Raw genomic sequence first — 20,822 nt, 5'->3', positions numbered from 1 at the left:
AAAAACACCTTCACTACGCCTCACCTTCACTCTAAACACTCTTTCTACTCCTCTAAACGCTTCTCTCTTGTTTTTTTCTTTTTTTTTATCCACTCACTTTTCCCCCTCCCAGCTTATCACCTACTTTTGCTTTTTCAAAAAAATTCATCTTCCCCCACCTTAAACCGCTTCTTTCATTTCAACTACATACTCTATCTTACTCCTCTCAACATCTTTCCTTTTCATTCATTTTTTCCAATGGCACCCGAGCTCACTCTCTACAGCTCATCTTGATCTCTAAACATTTCTTTTTTTTTATTTCAATCTTGATCTCATTATATAGCAATGCTTAAATACACTATGGAAATCTTTCTAAACACTAATTTCTATCAATTCTTATATCTACGCCTCTGTCAACGCCTCTGTCAACGCCTCTGTCAACGTCTCTGTTAACGCTTCTGTCAACGCCTCTCTCAACGCTTTTATCAACGCTTGCAAACACCAACTCCACTCATCAACCCCCCCTCCCCCCATTGTTCTATCCCATCATCTCTCCATCACTGCATCTCACCTCGACTCCATGTGGGGTAAATCCGGGGTAGGCGCTGAATGCGCTGATAACGACATGGCACAACAAACAGCGGCCACTCAGCCGAGGGGTACAGGCTATTTGCACAGGGAACACGCTACTTTATGTGTAATGCACTTTCAATTGATGCTGAAGAGATCATACTCTACTCTTTCCTGCCCTATCCTCATTCATTTAGTAAATATACATGCTGCTCTTATATCCCATTCCCATTTTACATCTAAATCATGAATGAAATCATCATTGCCACCAACACCCCCCTCATCACACTCCACCCACTCATCCTCAACCCCTCACTCGGCTTCACCTCTCCTGCATCATCTTCCTCTCCTGTCGTACACTTCGTAGGCTTACACCGCCTCGTCGAAGTCAACGTTATTCTCGATGTGACCGTAGACGTAGTTGTGGATGTGCTAGTATGGGTCGACGTCTTTGTGACCCACGTATCTGTCGTCTGCAGAGACTGGCAGTCTGTTGCCTTTCCTTCTCCCTCTGTCTTTGTTGTTGTAGTGGTGGTTGTGGTTGTGGTGGTTGTCGTCGTTGTTTCTATTTCGTATGGTTTCACTTCCAATGACTTTAATTCGTTGCATGCCTTCTCAATTTTACTGCATGCATCTTGTAATGTCGGGCACTCTTCTTTAAACCCACATTCTAATTTCAAAACTTTACATTCTTCATTGACTTCCACATACGCCTCCAGTGCTCTTGATACTGCATCGAAGGCTTCAACTTCTGCCTCTGTGACAAGTACTTCAACTGTTCCTCTCCGAACAAGTCTGGCTTGCGTCTTTTGAGTCGTATTTGCTCCTCCTACTGATTTACTTTGATCACTATTCGCATTTTTCCCTGAATTCACTTCATTTTTCTTTAACGATGATAGAACAAGTTTTGCACCTTCTGATGCTTTTTTTGCTACTTCATTTAAATCATTAACTTCTTTCACTTTCTCTTTTATTATTGTTGATTTTGCTTGTAATTTTGTAGACAATTCTGCGCATTTTTTTTCCAACAGTTTTAATAATTTTTCGCATAGTTCGGTCCTAACAGTATCACTCTTACTACCACTATTACCATTACAAAGATTCTCCAATGTGCTATTTTTTTTCTTAGTCCATTGTGTGCAATACTGGTCAAGAGTCTCTTTACATTTACTCCTAAGCTTCCCTTTAAACTCATACATAACTTCCATTTCTAGATTATATCTCTCCCGGTATGGTTTACATTCCTTCTTAAGTTTCTCACACACTCCATTACCAGCATTTGTTAGATTATTGCAGCTAGTCATAAATTTGTCACAATACGGTTCCCAAAGGTTACAAGTTGATTCTCTTTTTTTTTCCTTATTTGCTTTTTCAACAATTTTCAGTGTTTCTATATTTTTCCCTAATGCTGTACATTTAAAAAAGAGGCTTTCTGTGATAATTTTACAAGTAGTATTCTGTGTTATACATGCAAGAATAAACTGTGTTTTCCTTTTCTTAATCCAATCATTACATTGTTCTTTAACATTTTTTTTACAAATTGTTTCATTTTTTAAATCTTTTATCTTTTTTTCTAGTAACTTATCTTCCAATTGCTCTGTATTTCTTAATCGATCACAGTGCTGGTTTAGTGTACGACATGGCCACTCAATCTCTTCTAAATTATTCTGTAAATATTCACATTTCTTTTCTAGCTCTTTACAGTTTTCGTGACTTGGAAAATCTCGTTTTAAGTCCAAAACTCTTACCAAATGAACACCTTGTTCTCTGATATTATTTCCAAGCGCTATGCATGTGCTTTTTGGGTATAAACAGAGCTCTACTATTACTCCGTTAATGCTTGTTATTTTTTTACATAGATCTATCAGATGACTTTCGCATTTTTTAATTCCATTATTCTTTATTAAATTAGGCAATGGCTTTTCAAAACTCTCTTGGAAATATTCATATGCTTCTCTAAATTTTTGTGTTTTCAAACATGCTGATCTTGCATTTTTGCATGCATTACCAAGTTTAATGTTCAATTTTTCGCAAGGTTTTTGTAAATAAAAACATTCCGACTCCAAACTTATGCAAAATTTTTCATCAAGTTCTGTGGATTGCTCATCCCATTCTAGTGGAGCAGCATCTTTGCTTTCATTATTAGTATCTGATAATGATATTCCATGTAATTCCGATTTTAATGTCTTGCATCTAAGTTTTACCTTTTCTTCTAACTTCTCACATGCTTCTTTTCCTTCTGTACTTAGTTCTTTATTTTTTTGATAGAAACTTTTCAGCTGAGGTATATTTTCGTAAAATTCTTTTCCATTTTTAAGTTTGTCTTGACATTTTTTTAAGTCTTCACTTGCTATTAACGCTAATAGATCAATTGAATCCTTTGTTTCTGGTCTTCCAACATTTCCTTTAAATAAATCTTCTTTTTCTATCTTTTCTACCAAAGTAGCTTCTTGTTTTATTGGATCAATTTTTGAGCCCGGCGGTATATATTTTATCTTTTCCTCGCATTTTTTTTTTATTTCTTTACATTGATCCTGAAGTTTATCACAGTTTGGTCCATAAAAGTGGCATCTCTTAAGTTGTAATGCACATTCTTCTTTTGATGTGCTGTTGTTATCAATAATTTTTTTCGTATCTTTTTTCAACTCATCACATTTTTTTTTTGCTGTTTCTTTTAATTCTTTACATTTTTCTTGCTTTGTTAAACAAAAAGACATAAGTTCATCACTTTCTTTCATCAGTAAAAGACATTTTTCATTGATAACTTTATTGCAATCTTGTTCAGTTTTCAAATTCCCACTAAATGCTCTTAAAAGAATTTCTTCGTTTATTTTACTTCGTTTTTTTTCTTTGCATTTTTCTCTTAATTCATAGCAATTTTTTTTAAGATCATCTGAACACGCTCCCTCTAAAAACATGCATACATTTTCATTCGTACAGTCATTATCTTCCAAAAGTGTTTTTTTCACTACTGGATCTAATGCAGTCTTATGTATTGTACATTTTTTAGTAATTTCTTCTTTCAAATTATTACACTTTTCTTCTGTTTTCTCACATAATCCTTTTAAGATTGGATGAACTTTGTCTAAATTTGATTCTACTTTTTTTAAATCATTACAGTAGTTATCTAGTTCTGCTTTGCATTCTTGGGCTGCATTATATTTTTTTTTTACAATCAAAGCTAAAAGATTTACTTCATCATCTTGCGTTCCCTGTGGAGATGCAGCCCGCCGCTTAACCGCCCGCGCCACCGCCCGCGCCAAGCTGTGCCTGACGGGGGTGGGTTGAGCTGTGGCGTGTGGTTTGAGTTTGAGTTTCCACTAATGTGTTTTAGTTGCATGCGATATTAGAGTCATGTCTTCAAATTCGAATATTAAATTATTTCTAATTAATTTTAAGGGTGTTCAAGTAAAAACTGAGATAACTGTGATAGGCAGGCATTATGTGTGCAAATATATTTAAGAGGTGTCCGCTTTCTTTAACGTGTAATTGGCTGCTTTCACGATATTTTAAATTTGTGTGGGGTAAATGTGGGGTAATCGTAAAATTTGAATAGATAAAAAGTAGATTATAAAAGGAGATAAACGAAAAATAAAAGCTATTCAGGCAAATAATAGGGGACAACTAGATAAGGAACACGTTTTTTTGGTTATAATGCACTTTCAATTGATGCTGAAGAGATCATATCTACTCTTTCCTGCCCTATCTTCATTCATCTAGTAAATATACATGTCCATTATTAAATCCTGCCCATTTGCTTTTTAAATCATGAATGAAATCATCATCGCCACTAGCACCCCCCTCATCACACTCCACCCACTCATCCTCAGCCCCTCACTCGGCTTCACCTCTCCTGCTTCATCTTCCTCTCCTGTCGTACACTTCGTAGGCTTACACCGCCTCGTCGAGGTCAACGTTATTCTTGATGTGACTGTGGACGTAGTCGTAGATGTGCTGGTATGAGTCGACGTCTTTGTGACCCATGTGTCTGTCGTCTGTAGAGACTGGCAGTCTGTTGCCTTTCCTTCTCCCTCTGTCTTTGTTGTTGTAGTGGTGGTTGTGGTCGTGGTGGTTGTTGTCGTTGTTTCTACTTCGTATGGTTTCACTTCCAATGACTTCAATTCGTTGCATGCCTTCTCAATTTCACTGCATGCATTTTTTAATGTTGGGCATTCTTCTTTAAACCCACATTCTAATTTCAAAACTTTACATTCTTCATTGACTTCCACATACGCCTCCAGTGCTCTTGATACTGCATCGAAGGCTTCAACTTCTGCCTCGGTGACAAGTACTTCGACTGTTCCTCTCCGAACAAGTCTGACTTGTGTCTTTTGTGTCGTATTTGCTCCTCCTACTGGTTTATTTTGATTGTTACTTGCGTTTTTCTCTGAATTCACTTCATTTTTCTTTAATGATGATAAAACAAGTTTTGCATCTTCTGATGCTTTTTTTGCTTCTTTATTCAATTTTTTGACTTCTTCTACTTTTATTTTTATCTCTTCTTTCGCTGTCTTCAATTTCGTAAACAATTCTGCACATCTTGCCTCTACTCGTTTCACTAGTTTTTTACATAAATCATCCCTAATTGTATCATTATTGCCACCCTTGTCAGTACATAGACTTTCCAGTGTACTGTTTTTTGTCTTACTCCACTGTGTACAATATTGATCAAGAGTTGTTCTACAGTTCTTTTTTTTCTTAAGCTTTCCTCTAAACTCGTACATAACTTGTGTTTCCAGGTTATATCTTTCTCTGTATGACTCGCAATTCTTTTTAAGTTTCTCACACTCTCCATTACCATTAGCTATTAAGTTATCGCAGCTAAACATGAATTTGTCACAATACGGTTCCCAAAAATTACAGGTTGATTCTCTTTCTTGTTTTTTTTCTGCTCTGTCTACAACTTTTAGAGTATTCATATTTTCTTTCAATGCAATGCATTTAGAGTCTACGCTTTCTGTGATGATCTTGCAAGTAGCATTCTGTGCTACACATCCAAGAGCAAACTGTATTTTCCTTTTTTTAACCCAATGATTGCATTGTTCTTCGACATTCTCTTTACAGACGGTTTTATTTTTTAAATCTTTTATTTTTCCTTCCAATAGCCTCTCTTCTAATTGTCCTACAACATTTAGTCTATTACAATGATGCTCCAGCGTATGACAGGGCCATTCAAGTCCTTTAAAGTCTTGTTTTAGATTATCGCATTTCTTTTGTAATTCCCAGCAATCCTGCTTGGTAGGAAAATCCCGTTTTTCGTTCAAATCTTCGTGTAATAATTCCGTTTTTATACGCAAATCGTTTAATAATATAAAAATTGCTTCTGTTGGTTGTACACACAATACAAATAACTCGTCACTCTCTCCTTTCAGATTCGCACATTCCTTTACTAACTCTTTTTGAAGCTTTCTAAACAATGGGTCATTTGTATCATAAAACTTTCCTCGCAGCTTGTCCTGTAATGCTTGGTTTGCTAATGCATAGAGCCCTCTTTTATAGCACGCTGCCTTAACATTCTTACATTGTTTCTCGAAAGACTGTTGATTTTCAAAATAAAAACAGTCTGATTGTAATCTTGTGCAGTCATTTTCAGTAAGGAGACTTGGTAATTCATCCCATAATGCAATCTCATCTTTAAATTGTCTGATTTTAAATTTTGCAGTCAAAGCGAGCTTTATTTCTTCAAACTCATTTTTAAATTCTTTACATTTATCTGTATAATTATTTTTATCTTTACATAAATCTTTTAAATCTTTTGCTAGATATTGAATAGAATCACATTTATTAGTGAGTACTTCCTTGCATTGAGCTTCATTAAAAGGCTTGCTCTCTGACAGAAACACTAATAGATCAACAATATCTCTTTCTGGTGCTCTTTCAATTACAACTCCTTGTGTTACTGTTTCCTTATAAAGCTTTTCTAGACCTATTTTTTCTGCTAGCGTAGCCTCTGGCCTTGTAGGATCAAAATCAGAGTCTGGAGGTAGATAAATGATTTCTTCTTTCTTGCATTTTTCCTTCAAATCACCACATTTACTACCTTTACAGCTTGGTCCATAAAAGTAGCATTTCTCAAGTAAAGAATGCCCTTTCTTTTGCAACTCCCCATCAATAGTTAGCACATTTTTTATCATTGTCTTCAGAGATTCACACTTTTCTCTTGCTAATGCTACTAGAGATGTGCATAGAGAGTCTGTATTGAAACACTTTTGCATTAACTCATCACTTTCTTCAGCTAATGCAAAACAAACATTTTTAACTTTCTCTTTACATTTAGTCTCATTTTCAAGATCATTACTGAGCGCTCTTAAAAGAGCTTCTTCCGCCACTTTATCACGCTTCTTTTGATAGCACTTATTTCTCAAAGTATTGCAATCGTCTTTAAGCTCTTTTGGACACGCTCCCTCCAAAAATAAGCATTGTTGTTCATTTTCTTTACAATTATCATCTGATGGATTTGTTAAAGCAGTTTTTAGTTTTTGTTGAAAAGATGTGCATTTCCCCGTAACTTTGGTTTGTAAATCTTGACATTTTTTATTTTGTTTCCCGTTATTACAGAAATCTTTTAATTTTTCGTGAACCTTTTCTGGATTTAATCCTGCATCTGTTAACGTTTTGCAATATTTTTCCACTTTGTCTTTGCATTGATCAGTATTTTTATAGTTTTCTTTTGCAATCAAAGCCAAGAGACGCACTTCTTCCTCATCATTTGTTCCTGCTCCTTGTGCAGCCCGCCGCTTAACCGCCCGCGCCACCGCCCGCGCCAAGCTGTAGCCGACGAAAGTGGGTGGGTTGTGTTGTGGTGTGTGGTTTGAGTTTGAGTTTTCGTTAATGTATTTTTATTTCATGTAAAATGTTAGAGCCATGTTTTCATACTGAAATTAAGTGTTGTATTTTCTTTTGTTAATTTCAGGATTCTATGTAAATTCTGTGATAAATAATGAATTGTTTAAGTTTTAATTTGCATTTTTTAATATTAGTTCTAATTTTATAATTAATAATAATTTTGATTTTTAAATATTTCAGAATGTTTTATCACTTGTAAAAACTGCTAAAAGCATATTTTAAGGTTAAAAATAAATTTTATAATTTTTTCCTAGAAATAAAAGTTTTTTAAAAAAGAGTATTTTGGAAAATATAGTTGATATAAAATTTATATTTAGATTTATATTTGAATTAATTCAGTTAAGCGTAAAGTTATTGATAAAATTCAAAATATAATTTAATTTTAAATTAATTCATGATTATAATGTTTAAGTTTTAAGTTTTTAATTAAAAATAGGATTTTTTATTTAATTATTTAAATATTTATTAAAAATTTATTTACTAAATGTTCTATAAAAGTATTTAATATTAATTAATAATTTTTTTCTGATGATTTTTTATAGTTTTATTATAAAGTATAATCATTGTTATTATGATCGAAATATTGATTTCATTGTTTTTATATATTATTAATTTTATCTTGAAGTTTTTAATAAAATTCTAATAATTTTTATTAATATCAAAATTATTTTAGGTTCTTTTTTTGATAGTAGATCTTTAATGAAAAATATAAAACTAGTTTATATTTATTAAATTTAATAAAATAACTTTATTTTTTTATGATATAAATATTTTAAAAAATAGAGTTTCAGGAGATAATTATTTAGAATATTTAAATATAGAAAATTTTCAATTATATTTAGTAAAGTTTAGGATTATGTGATGTAAAAATTTATAGAAAATAGTTATATTTAAATGAATCATAATATTTTTGAAAAATAACAAATGAATATTAATAAATTTGATCAAAAAAGTTAATATTTGATTTTTATATTTTATTTTTAAATATTTTTAGGATTTTCTGAAAATATTCTGTAATTTAGTTATAATTAGGAAATTTGTATAATAATTTTATAATTAATTGAAAGAAAATATTACTAAATGGCTACATATTGAATACTTATTGAATTATTTTCTATATAATGTAGTTGAGTTTTAAAATTTAAATCTATAAAAATGTCTGATTAAAAATTAATTGTAAATATAATTAAATAAATATTTCAAATTATACTTATTTTTTTTGAAATATATTAACTTTATAAATAATAAAAATTTTGACTATAATTTTAATTTTAGTTTCAATTAAAAACATCAAAGCATATAATATAAAATTATAATTAAATAACATAAAACATAAAATTTTATGATGGTATAAAATATTTAGGATTTATCTAATTCAAAATAATTGTTATATTTATATAATTTTAGTTGTAAAATTAACATGACTATAATAACAGATATATAAGCTATTTATAAAAATACTTTGTAATATACTCTTAATAAAAAATATAAAGAACTTTCCTATTTATTGAAAGATTTTATATGATTTTTATAGATTTTCACTAAATTTTAAAATAGTTGCAATATTTTGATATCTATAATAATAATTCAAAGTTAAGTTATATTCTAACTACAAATCAAATTTTCCTTGGATAAACATTCAAGAAGAAATATTATCAATATTAAATTAAAAAAAGTTAAGGATAGGGATTTTAGATATTTTTGTATTATTATTAATGAATTTATTTATTAGATATTTTTTTTTTATTAAAATTTATTATATTTTATAAGATAAAATTTAAATTTGAGACTTTGAAATTTATTTATCGTTAGTCTTTTAGTTATTTTTTAGTCTAATTTGTAATTTATACAATTTATAATAATATTTTTAATATTTAATATTTTTTTCGATAAAATTTACAAAAAGATTGAAAAAATGAAAATTAATACTTAAATTTTATGTTAAATTTTTTTAAAATCAAATCTAATTATTAATTCTAAATTATCTATGATATTAATAAATAGAAATATATAATAATTTACTTGGGAATGCGTAATAAATTATAAAATTAATATTTATATAAAATAAAAAAAGTCATTATAATTATTTATTATTTTAAAATTAATTTTCCAAAAAGATTGTATAAATAATAGAAGTATTTCTAGAACTTAAAAAATAAATGTTTAAATATGTGAAAGTAAATATTTTGTTTACTATAAATATATTTAAAGATTTTTAAAAACTTATATAAATTTTGTTATTTTAAAAGTTTAAAACATTATTTATAGACCTGTTTAATTTATAAAAAATAAAATTATTTATAATATCATAATTTTTATTTGGGTTTTAAAAATATTTAAATGCAATTGCAATATTAAATATTTTTTACAGAAAAATTTATATAAAAATATTTTAAAAAAAAGAAAATTATTTTTCCCCATATTCATATAATCTTAGTTAAAATAGTAATTCTTATAAATTTTATATTCAATCAAAAAATAGAACTTTAAATTATTTGTAAATATTAATTAAATACTATCTTTTAATATAAGCAAGATAATTTTATATTTTGGTTATAATTGGTTTTATTTTAATTAAATTATTATTATTTTCTCTTAATTTTAGAAAATAAATTCTTAAGTTTTTAGAACTTTTTTTGTATTTTTTTAATTTTTAATTGCTCATTTAAATTATAAATAGTTTTTAATTCCCCAACATAGTTATTTTTTGCTAGTTCTTAATTTTAAAATTTTATTAATAGTATTTCAAAAAAAATTAACATTAGAATTTTAATCTATTTTTTAAAATTAAACAAAAAGTTGAATGATAATAAAATGTTTAAGAATATATTTTAATATTATATTTTTTTAAAAAATCAAGTTCCTATCTCAAATAATGAATAAAAACAATGGAATCAAAAATAATTTAACAATCAATAATTTGACTTTTAATTATAACAAGATAATTTAAAGAAATACATTTTTTAAATCAAAAATTTTAAATAGTATTTCGTTACCTTATAATTGAACTGTTTTGAATACTATTTAGGAACGTGTAAAATTAAATACAAATAAATTTCTTGTAAATTTGATAGCGATTTAAAATAAATATATTATAAAAAATATAAATAATAAATACTAAATAACCAGATAAAAATGAGATGATTTTATGTAAAATATATAAAAATTAACCCAAAAAAGACTACATTGATTTTGGTATTCTTTGTTTTATTTTACTTGTCTTTTTACTCATCTATTGAATATAATATGTTTTAAACTCCGTTTATCGATTCTTTAAGTTACAGTTAAGATAATTATTGTTATCATAATATTTTTTGCAATACTCCATCCACTTATTTTTAAGCTATTACTTGGTATTATACTTGGCTCCACTTCTCTCGTTTTATCTCCTTTATCTCCAGTGCCCTTTATACATTTTGTAGGTCTACATTTTCTATTTGAAGTTAATGTGACTGTAGATGTTACAATAGATATTCGTGTTGAAATGTTTGTATGTATAAATGTACGTGTAACCCATGTTTCTTTCGTATAAACCGTTTTACATCCCTTTTCTTTTGTTGTATTTTCCTTACTTTTCGTTTTTTCTTGTGTAGTTGATATATTTTTTGTAATAGTTATGTTTTCTGTTACTGTCTTTACCTGATGTGATGCAATATCAAAAGGTTTTAGTCCTTTACACGCATTTCCTATTTTTTCACATTTATCTTGATATTTACATTCTTTTTTAAACGCACATTCTTTTAGAAAATGACGACATTTCTCTTTTAAATCTATATATAGATAAAATACGCGTGCTACTAATCTAAACGCTATTACTTCTTTTTCTGTCACATATGTATCTATATTTTCTTTTTTTAGAAACTTAGATTTCATTACTGTGTTTGTTTTTTTACTAGATAATTTAAGTGTAATTTTTTCCATTAATTCATTGTTTATTGATTTAATTTTTGACAAAATAACTTTAGCATTTTTCGTTGCTTTTTCTGCATCTTTTTTGATTTTTTCAAATTCTTCTCGTTCTTTTCCTAAGTTATCTGCTTTTGTAATTTTTTTTAATAATCCCGGACATTGTTCAAGTACACGAGCAACAATTCTTGCGCAAAAATCTTCTTTAACCTGATAACCATTCGCATTAGTAGTGATGTTTTTGCATAAACCAGAAGTTGTAGCATTGTTAGTATTTTTTGAACGTTGACAATACTCATCAAGAGCCTTCTTACATTCATCACGTGTAGACAAACTACCCCTCAACTGATATGTTATTGCCTCTTCCATTCTTCTTTTTTCAAAGAATAACTTGCATTTATCTTTTAATTGTAAACAAATCCCATTTTTATTATTATTATTTTTTATTAAATTCTGACAATTTGGTGTAAGCTTATCACAATATGGCATCCATAATAGACAAATATTCTCCTTCTCTGTATCATTATTTATTTTATCAATTACATTCCAAGTTTCCATATTTTCTTTAAGTGAAGTACAATGATCTATCACATTAGAAACCAATATATCACATGATTCCTCAAGAAAAACACATGAATAATTAAATGGATTCTTTTCCTTTCTAAATAATTTAAGACATTCTTCTTTTAAACTCTTTATACATTGTTCCTTGTTTGAGAAAAAATCTTTTTCTTTTTCCAAGAAATGATGTTTTAGTTGTTCTACATTTTCTAGAAAAGTACAACGTTCTTCTAATGTAGAACATGGTTTATGTATTGAATTCGAATCATTCCTTAGTTTTTTGCATAATACTAGAAATTTAGTACAATCACGTTTACTCGGTGTATCCCTTATTTTATTTAAAACTCGATGCAAATCATCTACTTTTACTTTTATATCGTTTTCAAGCATTAAACAAGTTTCTTTTGGATCCATGCAAAGAATAAAAAGTTCTTCATTTTTATTATATTTTTTACATGTTTGCAATAATGCTTCTTGACATTTTTTAAGATTCTTACCATTATCTTGAGTCAAATTATGAAGCATACCACGCATTTCTTCTTCTAACAAATTATTTGTTTTTGCATCAAGTCCTTTTTTGTAAGACGCACTTTTCACATTTTTACATGCTATATCAAGATTTTTTAGGCAATGTTCAGCCAAATAATAGCATTCTGATAACAAATATATAAGTTCCTCCTTTGTAGGTAAAATTGACAATTGTCTCCAAGTAAACAACTTCGATGGAGTAGTATCATCAGTAGTAGAAAGATGTTTATCGAATATTTTTTTTTTTAAATTAGTACATTTTTCTGAAAAATTCATTGTTTTATTACATTTTAGTCTTTTATGATTTTCGTTTTCGCAAATATCTTTTAAATCTTTCCTCATTTCAACTAAAAAGCTACATCTCAATTTTAATGCTTCTTCACATCTATAATCTTTATCTGCGTCTTTCAAATCTTCATCTACAACTAATAATAAGAATAAATAAAGTAATTCTTTTATATGTGGTTTTCCAATAAGAACCCCATTATATTCTGCTAGTTCATAAGATTCTTCCAGACCTATAATCTTTTGCAATGTTGGCCTTGAACTGATTGGATCAAAAGAATAATCTGAAAGTTTACATTCAAATCCTCGTTCTTCACATTTCTTTTTAACTTGGTCACATTTTTCTTTTACTTCTTTTGCAACACAATTTGATTGATGAAGATAACATTGATTGCATAATAAATAACATGTTGTAATATCGAGGTTTTTTAATATTGTCTCATTTATCTTTTTAAGATTTTCACAATCATCTTTAACTATTTCTATAAGTTTTTTATTGGTCTCCTTTTGATTAAGACAAAAATGCATTAGTTCATCAGTTTCTTCACTTAAAATTGAGCAGGACTTTTTAAGTTTTTCTTCAGACTCATTATTATTTCCAAAACTTCCCATGAGTGTTTTTAAAAGAATTTTTCTTGCAAAATCATCTCGTTTTTTTTGATAACAGTTATTTCTCAAATCAGTACAAGTAATATTAAGCCTATGTGAAAATGCATCTTCCAAAAATAAACATTGTCGATGATATTTATTACATTTATAATATGTTATTGGTTTGCTTGATACCTTAATGTTTTTTTTTAGCATTTTAGCTTTTTTATCAAGACTTTTCTTTAATTCCTTACATTTTTTATCTTTTCCGTTATCATTGCAGATCTTTTTTAATTTTAGATCTACGTTATTCAGGCTCGGATCCATTTCTTGTAAATTGTTACAATACGCTTCGAGCTTTTTTTCGCATTCTTTTTCATCGTTGACACTTTCTTTTAAGATTAAAGCATAAAGATGTTCTTCATCAGGCACTGCCATTTCCAATGGATCTCTTTTAATCATATGTGTTGCTGTTAATACTAAATTTTGGGAATCCCTTTGAATTTTTTCTAAAATCTTCTGACAATCAATTTTACTCTCTTCATCACAAATACTAGTTAATTTATGACTCAAACTATTCAAATTATTGTATACATAATAAACTTCTTAATACAGTGTTATAAATAATAATTAAAACTCATTATGAATATTACCTTTGATAAAAGATGAATAAAACTCTGTTTCACTACAATTCAAATTTTATTAATATTTCATATGCAATGCTAATTGAAATTTTTCATACCTTATTTCTTTTAATAAATCTGAAATTTTTTCACTAGTAAATTCTAAAAAAAATTAGAAAAAATTATAAAAAAAAAATTACCTGTATTCATGTTTTTCGAAAGGACGTATGTTATGCTAAAGATGCAAAATGCAAAGACTTTCATAGATTAAAATAGAAAAATCTTATTAATAAAATAAAACTATTTTTTTGACATAAATATACGCAATGACCTCTAAAAAAAAATAATAAATAATAAATAAATAAATAAATAATAGTAATTTTTGAACATTATTATGTATTTTCAGATATCTAATAAATTTATTACTTTGTATTTATGAATTAATTTAAATTTTTACACAAAATAGTCTTTTTAATAAAAAGCACTTAGTTCCAAATTATTTATTTTTCTAAATGATAGATCCTATAATTCATGTTTTTTAATATAAACTCATATTGATCTAAATCTTAATACTTCTACTTTTTTATATGTTTTAATTTTGTATTTAATTGAAAAATTATCAGAATTTACAAACCTAGTAATAAAACCAAGATTTGTTCAAAAACTAATTAAGCTTTAATACAATAGTAAAATTAGACTAAACTCTTAAATTGAAATACATATTATATACTTACAATTATATAATACCTATTTTTATACTATGATATTAAGATATCTAGTATGTATCATATTTATTATATTTTCATTACTTTCATTAAAATCCTGTATATGTAATACATTCTTAAATATTGTCTCAATTTATATTTTTAATTGCTTCATAGAGACTTATCGAATGCTAGAGAATATGTTGCCTTATTCCAGATGTCACGTGATACATGCCTGTATCTGATCAACTATGCTTTTTTTTTTCTTTGAACTTTTTTTAATATTAATAATTTTCAACAATATTTTTTTAAAATTTTTTTATTTCTCCATTTTTCTTTTTTAATTTCTTTAGTATTTTTTATTGTTTTTTATAATCATTTTTATTATTATTTAAACATTTTCTTGTGAGTTTAAAGATAATTTCAAATATTTTGATACTATTAATGTGTAAATTTTTAAAAATTGTACACTTTTTTATTTTTTAAGCATACGTTTTTTAAAAATATAACTATTTTATATATTCATTTTCCGAACATCTACCCCATGGGGTATACAAGGCACATACATAGGATGCACATGAGGATGTAAAATGTGTATGAAGGGTATGCAAGTTTGTGTAAAAGGGATATACAAGGTGTGTTCAATGAATACACGGAAGATACATAAGAATGTAAGTATATTAAGAATTTCTTGTCTCTATTAAACAGTTTTTTTTACTTTTTAAAAGATTTTATTAAATTTATTAGAACATGATTTCTTTATCTTTTTGTAATTTTATCTTTTAAATATTTTTATTATATTTTATATATATTATACATTTATTTTTAAAATCTTTAAAATTAAAACCAAATACTACTTTTAACATTTCTGTGTTCTTTTTTATTCTTAATTATATATATCACAAAATGAACAAAGCTTTAGATAATTTCATTTTTAATGATTTTTAATATAAAAAATATGAATTCAAATTAAAGTACATATATTTTCTAAATTGATTAACGTTTATTTTATGAAGTATTTAAAAAATCTTGCTTTTAATTATTGATATAGTAAGTACTTTATATAAAAAAAATTATTAAAGAGTTTAAAGAATAAAAGTTAATTTGCCTTGGAATCTTTTATATTAATTATCTAATTATTACAAATAAAAATAAATATTTAATTGTAATATACAAAAAATGGACCTTGACTAGTCACATTTAAAAGTATTATTTTTAAAAAATAAAACTCTTAAAAATAATTAAATATATATTATATTTTTATAATATTTAGTAAATTATCTTTAAAAAGATAATCTGTAAAAGACTCATAAAAATAAAAATATTTAAAAAAAAAAAAAATTATTAAAAAATTAAAAAACTATTATTATAGTTAAAAGGCATAATTTTTTTATTCTAGTTCTAAAGTTCTTTTTTAGTAATTTTTTATATTTTCTTTAATAATTATTTTTTCTTTTAATTAGCTATTATTATTTTGCAAAATACGTACAGGATATATTAAATATATTTTTTAAACACATTTTTATTGAATATCTAAACTTTTAAGTTAAATATTTTTAAATATTATTATAAATTTTTTCTTGAGTCTTTATATTTTTGAAAATATTTTTCCTTAGACATTTCGTTTTTTTATTTTATAACTTAATATAGTTACTATTATCTTTAAATTATAAAAAAGACATTTATTACTTCATATAATAATATTTATTATTTCTAATTTAGATATTTTTATTTTTTCATTCAACATTATTGTTACTATAGTAGAGATAGATTGAGTATTTCTTATAGATATTAAAATAACGTTATTATTAAAAATGCAAGTGTTAGAAAAGATAAACTAGTCACAATACTTGAGTATTTCCTTATATGAATCTTTAAATTTAAGAAGTTTATTTTCAAAAAGATATTTTTAGGTAAAATAATCACATAAAACCTTACTTTTTAAATACTACCGTATAAATAAAAGTGTCAAATTAAGTATTAACCTTTATTGCAGTGACAAATATATATCCAAAATATCTTTAATATATAAGTTTAATATAAATTGTAATTTTGCTGTATATACTAAGACGACAATAATTCTACTTTTTGCTTATTATTTAAGGAATTGCTAAGAATAGACTCAAATAATTAATAATCTTTTCAGTTTGTTTGATTTTTTCAAATTTATTAATTTTATTTTTCAAATCTTGTCTTGTTTGTAATTTTTTATATTATAAATGAAAATTTTAAAAGTTTTATCTTACAAAACATCTTACAACTTCTTTTGAGCCTGAGATAAAGGTTACTTCTGTGACTATTGTTTTCCTTTAACTAAAAAAAATAATTCCCTATAAATATATCACAATATCTTTTAAAAGACAAACATTATCCTTTGTTTTCCGATTATTTAGAACTTTTAATTTTTCTTATTTTATTTGAATATAAAACAGTAGTTTTACGCATTTTAATTATAATAACGTATAATTCTTAATATATTAGTCACATAGGATTAAATGGATTCATTTTTCTTCTGAACTAAAAATATTTTATATTCAAATACGCTAGAGCTAGTGATATTTATCAAAATATATTTATTTTTGCTTAATTAAGCATCTTTTTGCTTCTACATTCTTTAAATAAACACAATAGTCTTTTAGTGTGTTACAGAAGGCATTAAACTTATTAAAATATCATGTTAGAATTTTATATTCTTTAAAATGAGAAAGCTTTGTTTCCATAAATAACACCTTTTATTTAAAATATATTGCTGATAATAATTTCTTTTAGCATTTTTTGTAAGCCATATATATGCTTCATTTGGTTCCAAATAAAACAGATCTATATCATTGTCCTTGATTATCCTAGATTTTTTGTCAATTGTTTATTTATTAAGTCTACTTAAATATAAATTATGAAATAATTCAAATAACCTTTTAAATATTCTATTTGATAATTTATAAAATACTGACTTATAGTACATTTGCTTTAAATTCATAGAAGCATTAATAAAATTATTATTGTAATGTAAGCTTGTATGCTAATATCTTAAAACAAGATTTATAGAGACTTAGAGATTGTTCTTAATAGTTTATTCTGGGAATAGAATTTGAATTTAAAATTATTATTTATGCTAGAAAGTCTCTTGTTTCAAAAAATTGATTTAAAAAATGTAAATTCTTTTAAAAACTTATTTAATTTCTCATATATTTCATCTTAATTATGTTGTTAATTCAACTCTTTTGTTAAGTATTTGAACGAAATACAATTTTTTTGAGGATTAGTAAATTTCTAAGTATTGTTTGATTCTTTTTACTGATTTTTCCATAATAAATTGAAAATAATAAAAAATAAGAAAGCTTTGTTAATAAAGATTTTCTAACAAAATACCCTAAATCAATATCTTTACGCTAAATTTCTCAAAATTTATTTTCTTTGTATTATAAATAAAAACCCTACTCAATTAAAAAATTATAGAAAGAAAAAGAAAACATGTAATTTTTTTTTCTTTCATTAAGATTTTTAAGATTTATCTAGTTTTATTTGTCCTGATTATCACAGTTTGGTGAATGAAAATAACATTTTTCACATAGAGAGCAAGAGTACTTTTTGATATATGAATATTTTTAATTGTATTTTTGATATCTTTAAGAGCTTTATAACTATTTCTATTTTCCTTAAAAAATATTATATGTACGTTTTTTTAAAATAAACAATATTAAATAATAACATTCTGTATTTAACATTAAAAGAAATTCCTTAATTTCTATTACACATGAAGTTTGAGTTTTTAATTTTTTATTAAGAGTTTTTAGAAGAATTTTATGTACTAAATTTTGATTAATCTTTTTACAACACTGGTTAGATTATCATATGTAATTTAAAAATTAAAAAATTTTTAAAAAAATATATATTATATATAAATATAATTCGTGTTCATACGAATAAAACCTTGTATTTGTAAAATTTGTGTTAATATCATTAAGAAAATTTTTACCTTAGATTTTTTAATGGTTTTATTTTGAAACTGCAATATTTTTGTTTTATTTTTACTATATAAAGCTTTTGTAATTTAGGATATAAGTTTTTTAATATTAATCTATATTTTTTAAATTATTATAACATTTTCTTTTAAATTTTATATTAATCATTTGTAGCTCAAAATCAAATTTTTTCTAAAATATTAAAAATTTTTCAGCTTTTTATATACTTTAAAAATTTTTATATTCATTGAATTCAATATAATAAACTTTTCATAAATAAATTTAAAAACTAAAGACAATAATAAAATAAAATATCAATGTTTGTCAATATTTTTGAAGAATATGTTATTTTAAAAAAAAATTCAATAGTTTTTCATTTATAATAACAAGATTTTAAAATATTTATACTTAAAAGCAAAGGAAATTCTTAAAAATATCAATAAAAGATAGTTGGTAATAAATTAAAGAAAAACAACTATTATTTTTTAATATTATTAGGTGTTTTAATATATTTACGTTTATATTTTGATAAATTTAAATTTTTTTAAAAAATTATTTGTCATTATATTTTAAGTAGAAAATCGTAAAACTTTTATAATATCATTTCTTTATTTATTGTATTTTAATATAGAGATTTTTTTTTATTAGATTTGTATATGCTAAAATATTATTACATCTTTCACAATTTAAATTTTTTATTATTTATTAATTCAATTGTTAAACTTTATATTTTTTTCCAAGATCTAACTTAATATAATAATATATAAATATATAAATTATATTTATTATTTCATTTTTTATTAACATTTTGTTTAGCTGATCATTATATAAACATTTTTTCTAATAATAAAATTCTACAGAGTTTTCATTTTTAATACTTTTATTATAAAATGAAAATCCTTATTTTATTTTATGAAATTAAAGCTAAAATTTTTTTAGTATAAAATATGTTTTAATAACAATTTTATTTTTTAATTTTCTAAAATTTTTGTTTGAAAAATTTATCTTTAAAAAAATCATTGTATAAATAGAATATTCTTATTTCAAAATAAGTCAGAATTATTTAATAATTTTTGTCAATTAGATAAATAAATAATTGTTTGAAAAAAATTTTTTTTGATGTTCATTTATCAACATTTATTAAAATTTTTAAATTATATTCAAGTTGAACTATATAATTCATAGGTTTTATTTTACAATATTTTATTCATTAATATATCAAACTTTTTACCTTTCAGATTCCTACATGTATTTTTGGAAAGTTTTTTTTAAATAAAAATAATTTAAGCAATATGAATTTATTATTATTATGTATTATTATACAATATAAAAAGCTTATATCTAATAATTTCGGTAATCGTAATAAAAAAAAAACCATTCATTTTATCTTTAAGAATTTAGTAACTTTGTTTAACTTCTTACACTTTTTATATTTTTAATCGATTTGTGTTATTAAATAAACTTTTAAAAATTTTATATATTTAAAACATTTATATTCATTTTTAGATAAATTTGCCCTTTTTTTATTAATATTAATAAATGTAGAACTTCAACTTAATGTTACTAAATAGATTTTTATTGCTAACTTAAAATCAGAATTCCGTTAATTATTGCGTTTGTACAAAATATTTTTAAGAGCAACATCTCCAATGCAATTATAAATTTTATTAGATTAAAATATAAGTTTGATAAAGTGTAATATTCATCTTATATTTCTCTTCAAGTTCTTTAAAGATTCTTTATAAATTGTTTATCTTTGTCTTTAAATATATTATTGAAATCCATTTTAAGGTTTTTGTATTTTATATTAATTTTTTTAAAAATTTTTTAGTTTATTTTTTTTGCTAATATACTTTTTAATAAGCTTTCTTCTCTACATTCAATTTATTAGAATTAATTATCATATTCTTTCAAATTTTTAGGTATTATTAAAATGATTTTTTTGCTATATTAGATTTTTTTAACAATACCTAATTTTCTACATATTAAAATTTTATATAAATTTGTTGAAATTATGAGTCTCAATATTATTTTTATTGTTTCTTTAAATAGTAATTATTTAAAATCTTCTTGTACATTTATAAGTTTTGATCTATATATATCATATTTTAGCTTTTAAAATTTAATGTTTCTTAGCGTTAATTTTAAAAATTTTATCTAATTTTTTGTATAGTTTTTTTATATTTATATATTTAATATTATAATATTTTAATACATTAGAATATTTTTCAAATTTCTTTATATACATTTTTTTTATCATTCAAATCTTT

At 24.7% G+C, this 20,822-nt stretch overlaps 3 protein-coding genes across 3 annotated transcripts; all 3 read right to left on the bottom strand.

The window, feature by feature from the left end:
- Nucleotides 1–788: 788 nt before the first annotated feature.
- On the bottom strand, nt 789–3,818 carry T551_03257 (uncharacterized protein; the record flags this gene model as incomplete). The annotated part of the gene is made up of 1 exon (XM_018375520.1): nt 789–3,818. A coding segment is annotated over one exon (3,030 nt), but the record flags the coding sequence as incomplete, so codon positions are not given.
- A 492-nt stretch (nt 3,819–4,310) lies between these two features.
- On the bottom strand, nt 4,311–7,319 carry T551_03256 (uncharacterized protein; the record flags this gene model as incomplete). Its single annotated transcript, XM_018375519.1, has 1 exon — nt 4,311–7,319. A coding segment is annotated over one exon (3,009 nt), but the record flags the coding sequence as incomplete, so codon positions are not given.
- A 3,349-nt stretch (nt 7,320–10,668) lies between these two features.
- Nucleotides 10,669–14,150, bottom strand: T551_03255 (uncharacterized protein; the record flags this gene model as incomplete). Its single annotated transcript, XM_018375518.1, has 4 exons — nt 10,669–13,868; nt 13,917–13,948; nt 14,006–14,048; nt 14,087–14,150. The coding sequence occupies 4 exons, from the start codon at nt 14,148–14,150 to the stop codon at nt 10,669–10,671; spliced, it is 3,339 nt and encodes a 1,112-aa protein (XP_018228417.1).
- Nucleotides 14,151–20,822: the final 6,672 nt, after the last annotated feature.

The sequence above is a fragment of the Pneumocystis jirovecii genome (genome assembly GCF_001477535.1).
Source record: "Pneumocystis jirovecii RU7 chromosome Unknown supercont1.15, whole genome shotgun sequence".
Classification (NCBI taxonomy): domain Eukaryota; kingdom Fungi; phylum Ascomycota; class Pneumocystomycetes; order Pneumocystales; family Pneumocystaceae; genus Pneumocystis; species Pneumocystis jirovecii.
Note: the sequence above shows the minus strand (reverse complement) of the source record. Positions and strands in the feature narration are given on the sequence as shown.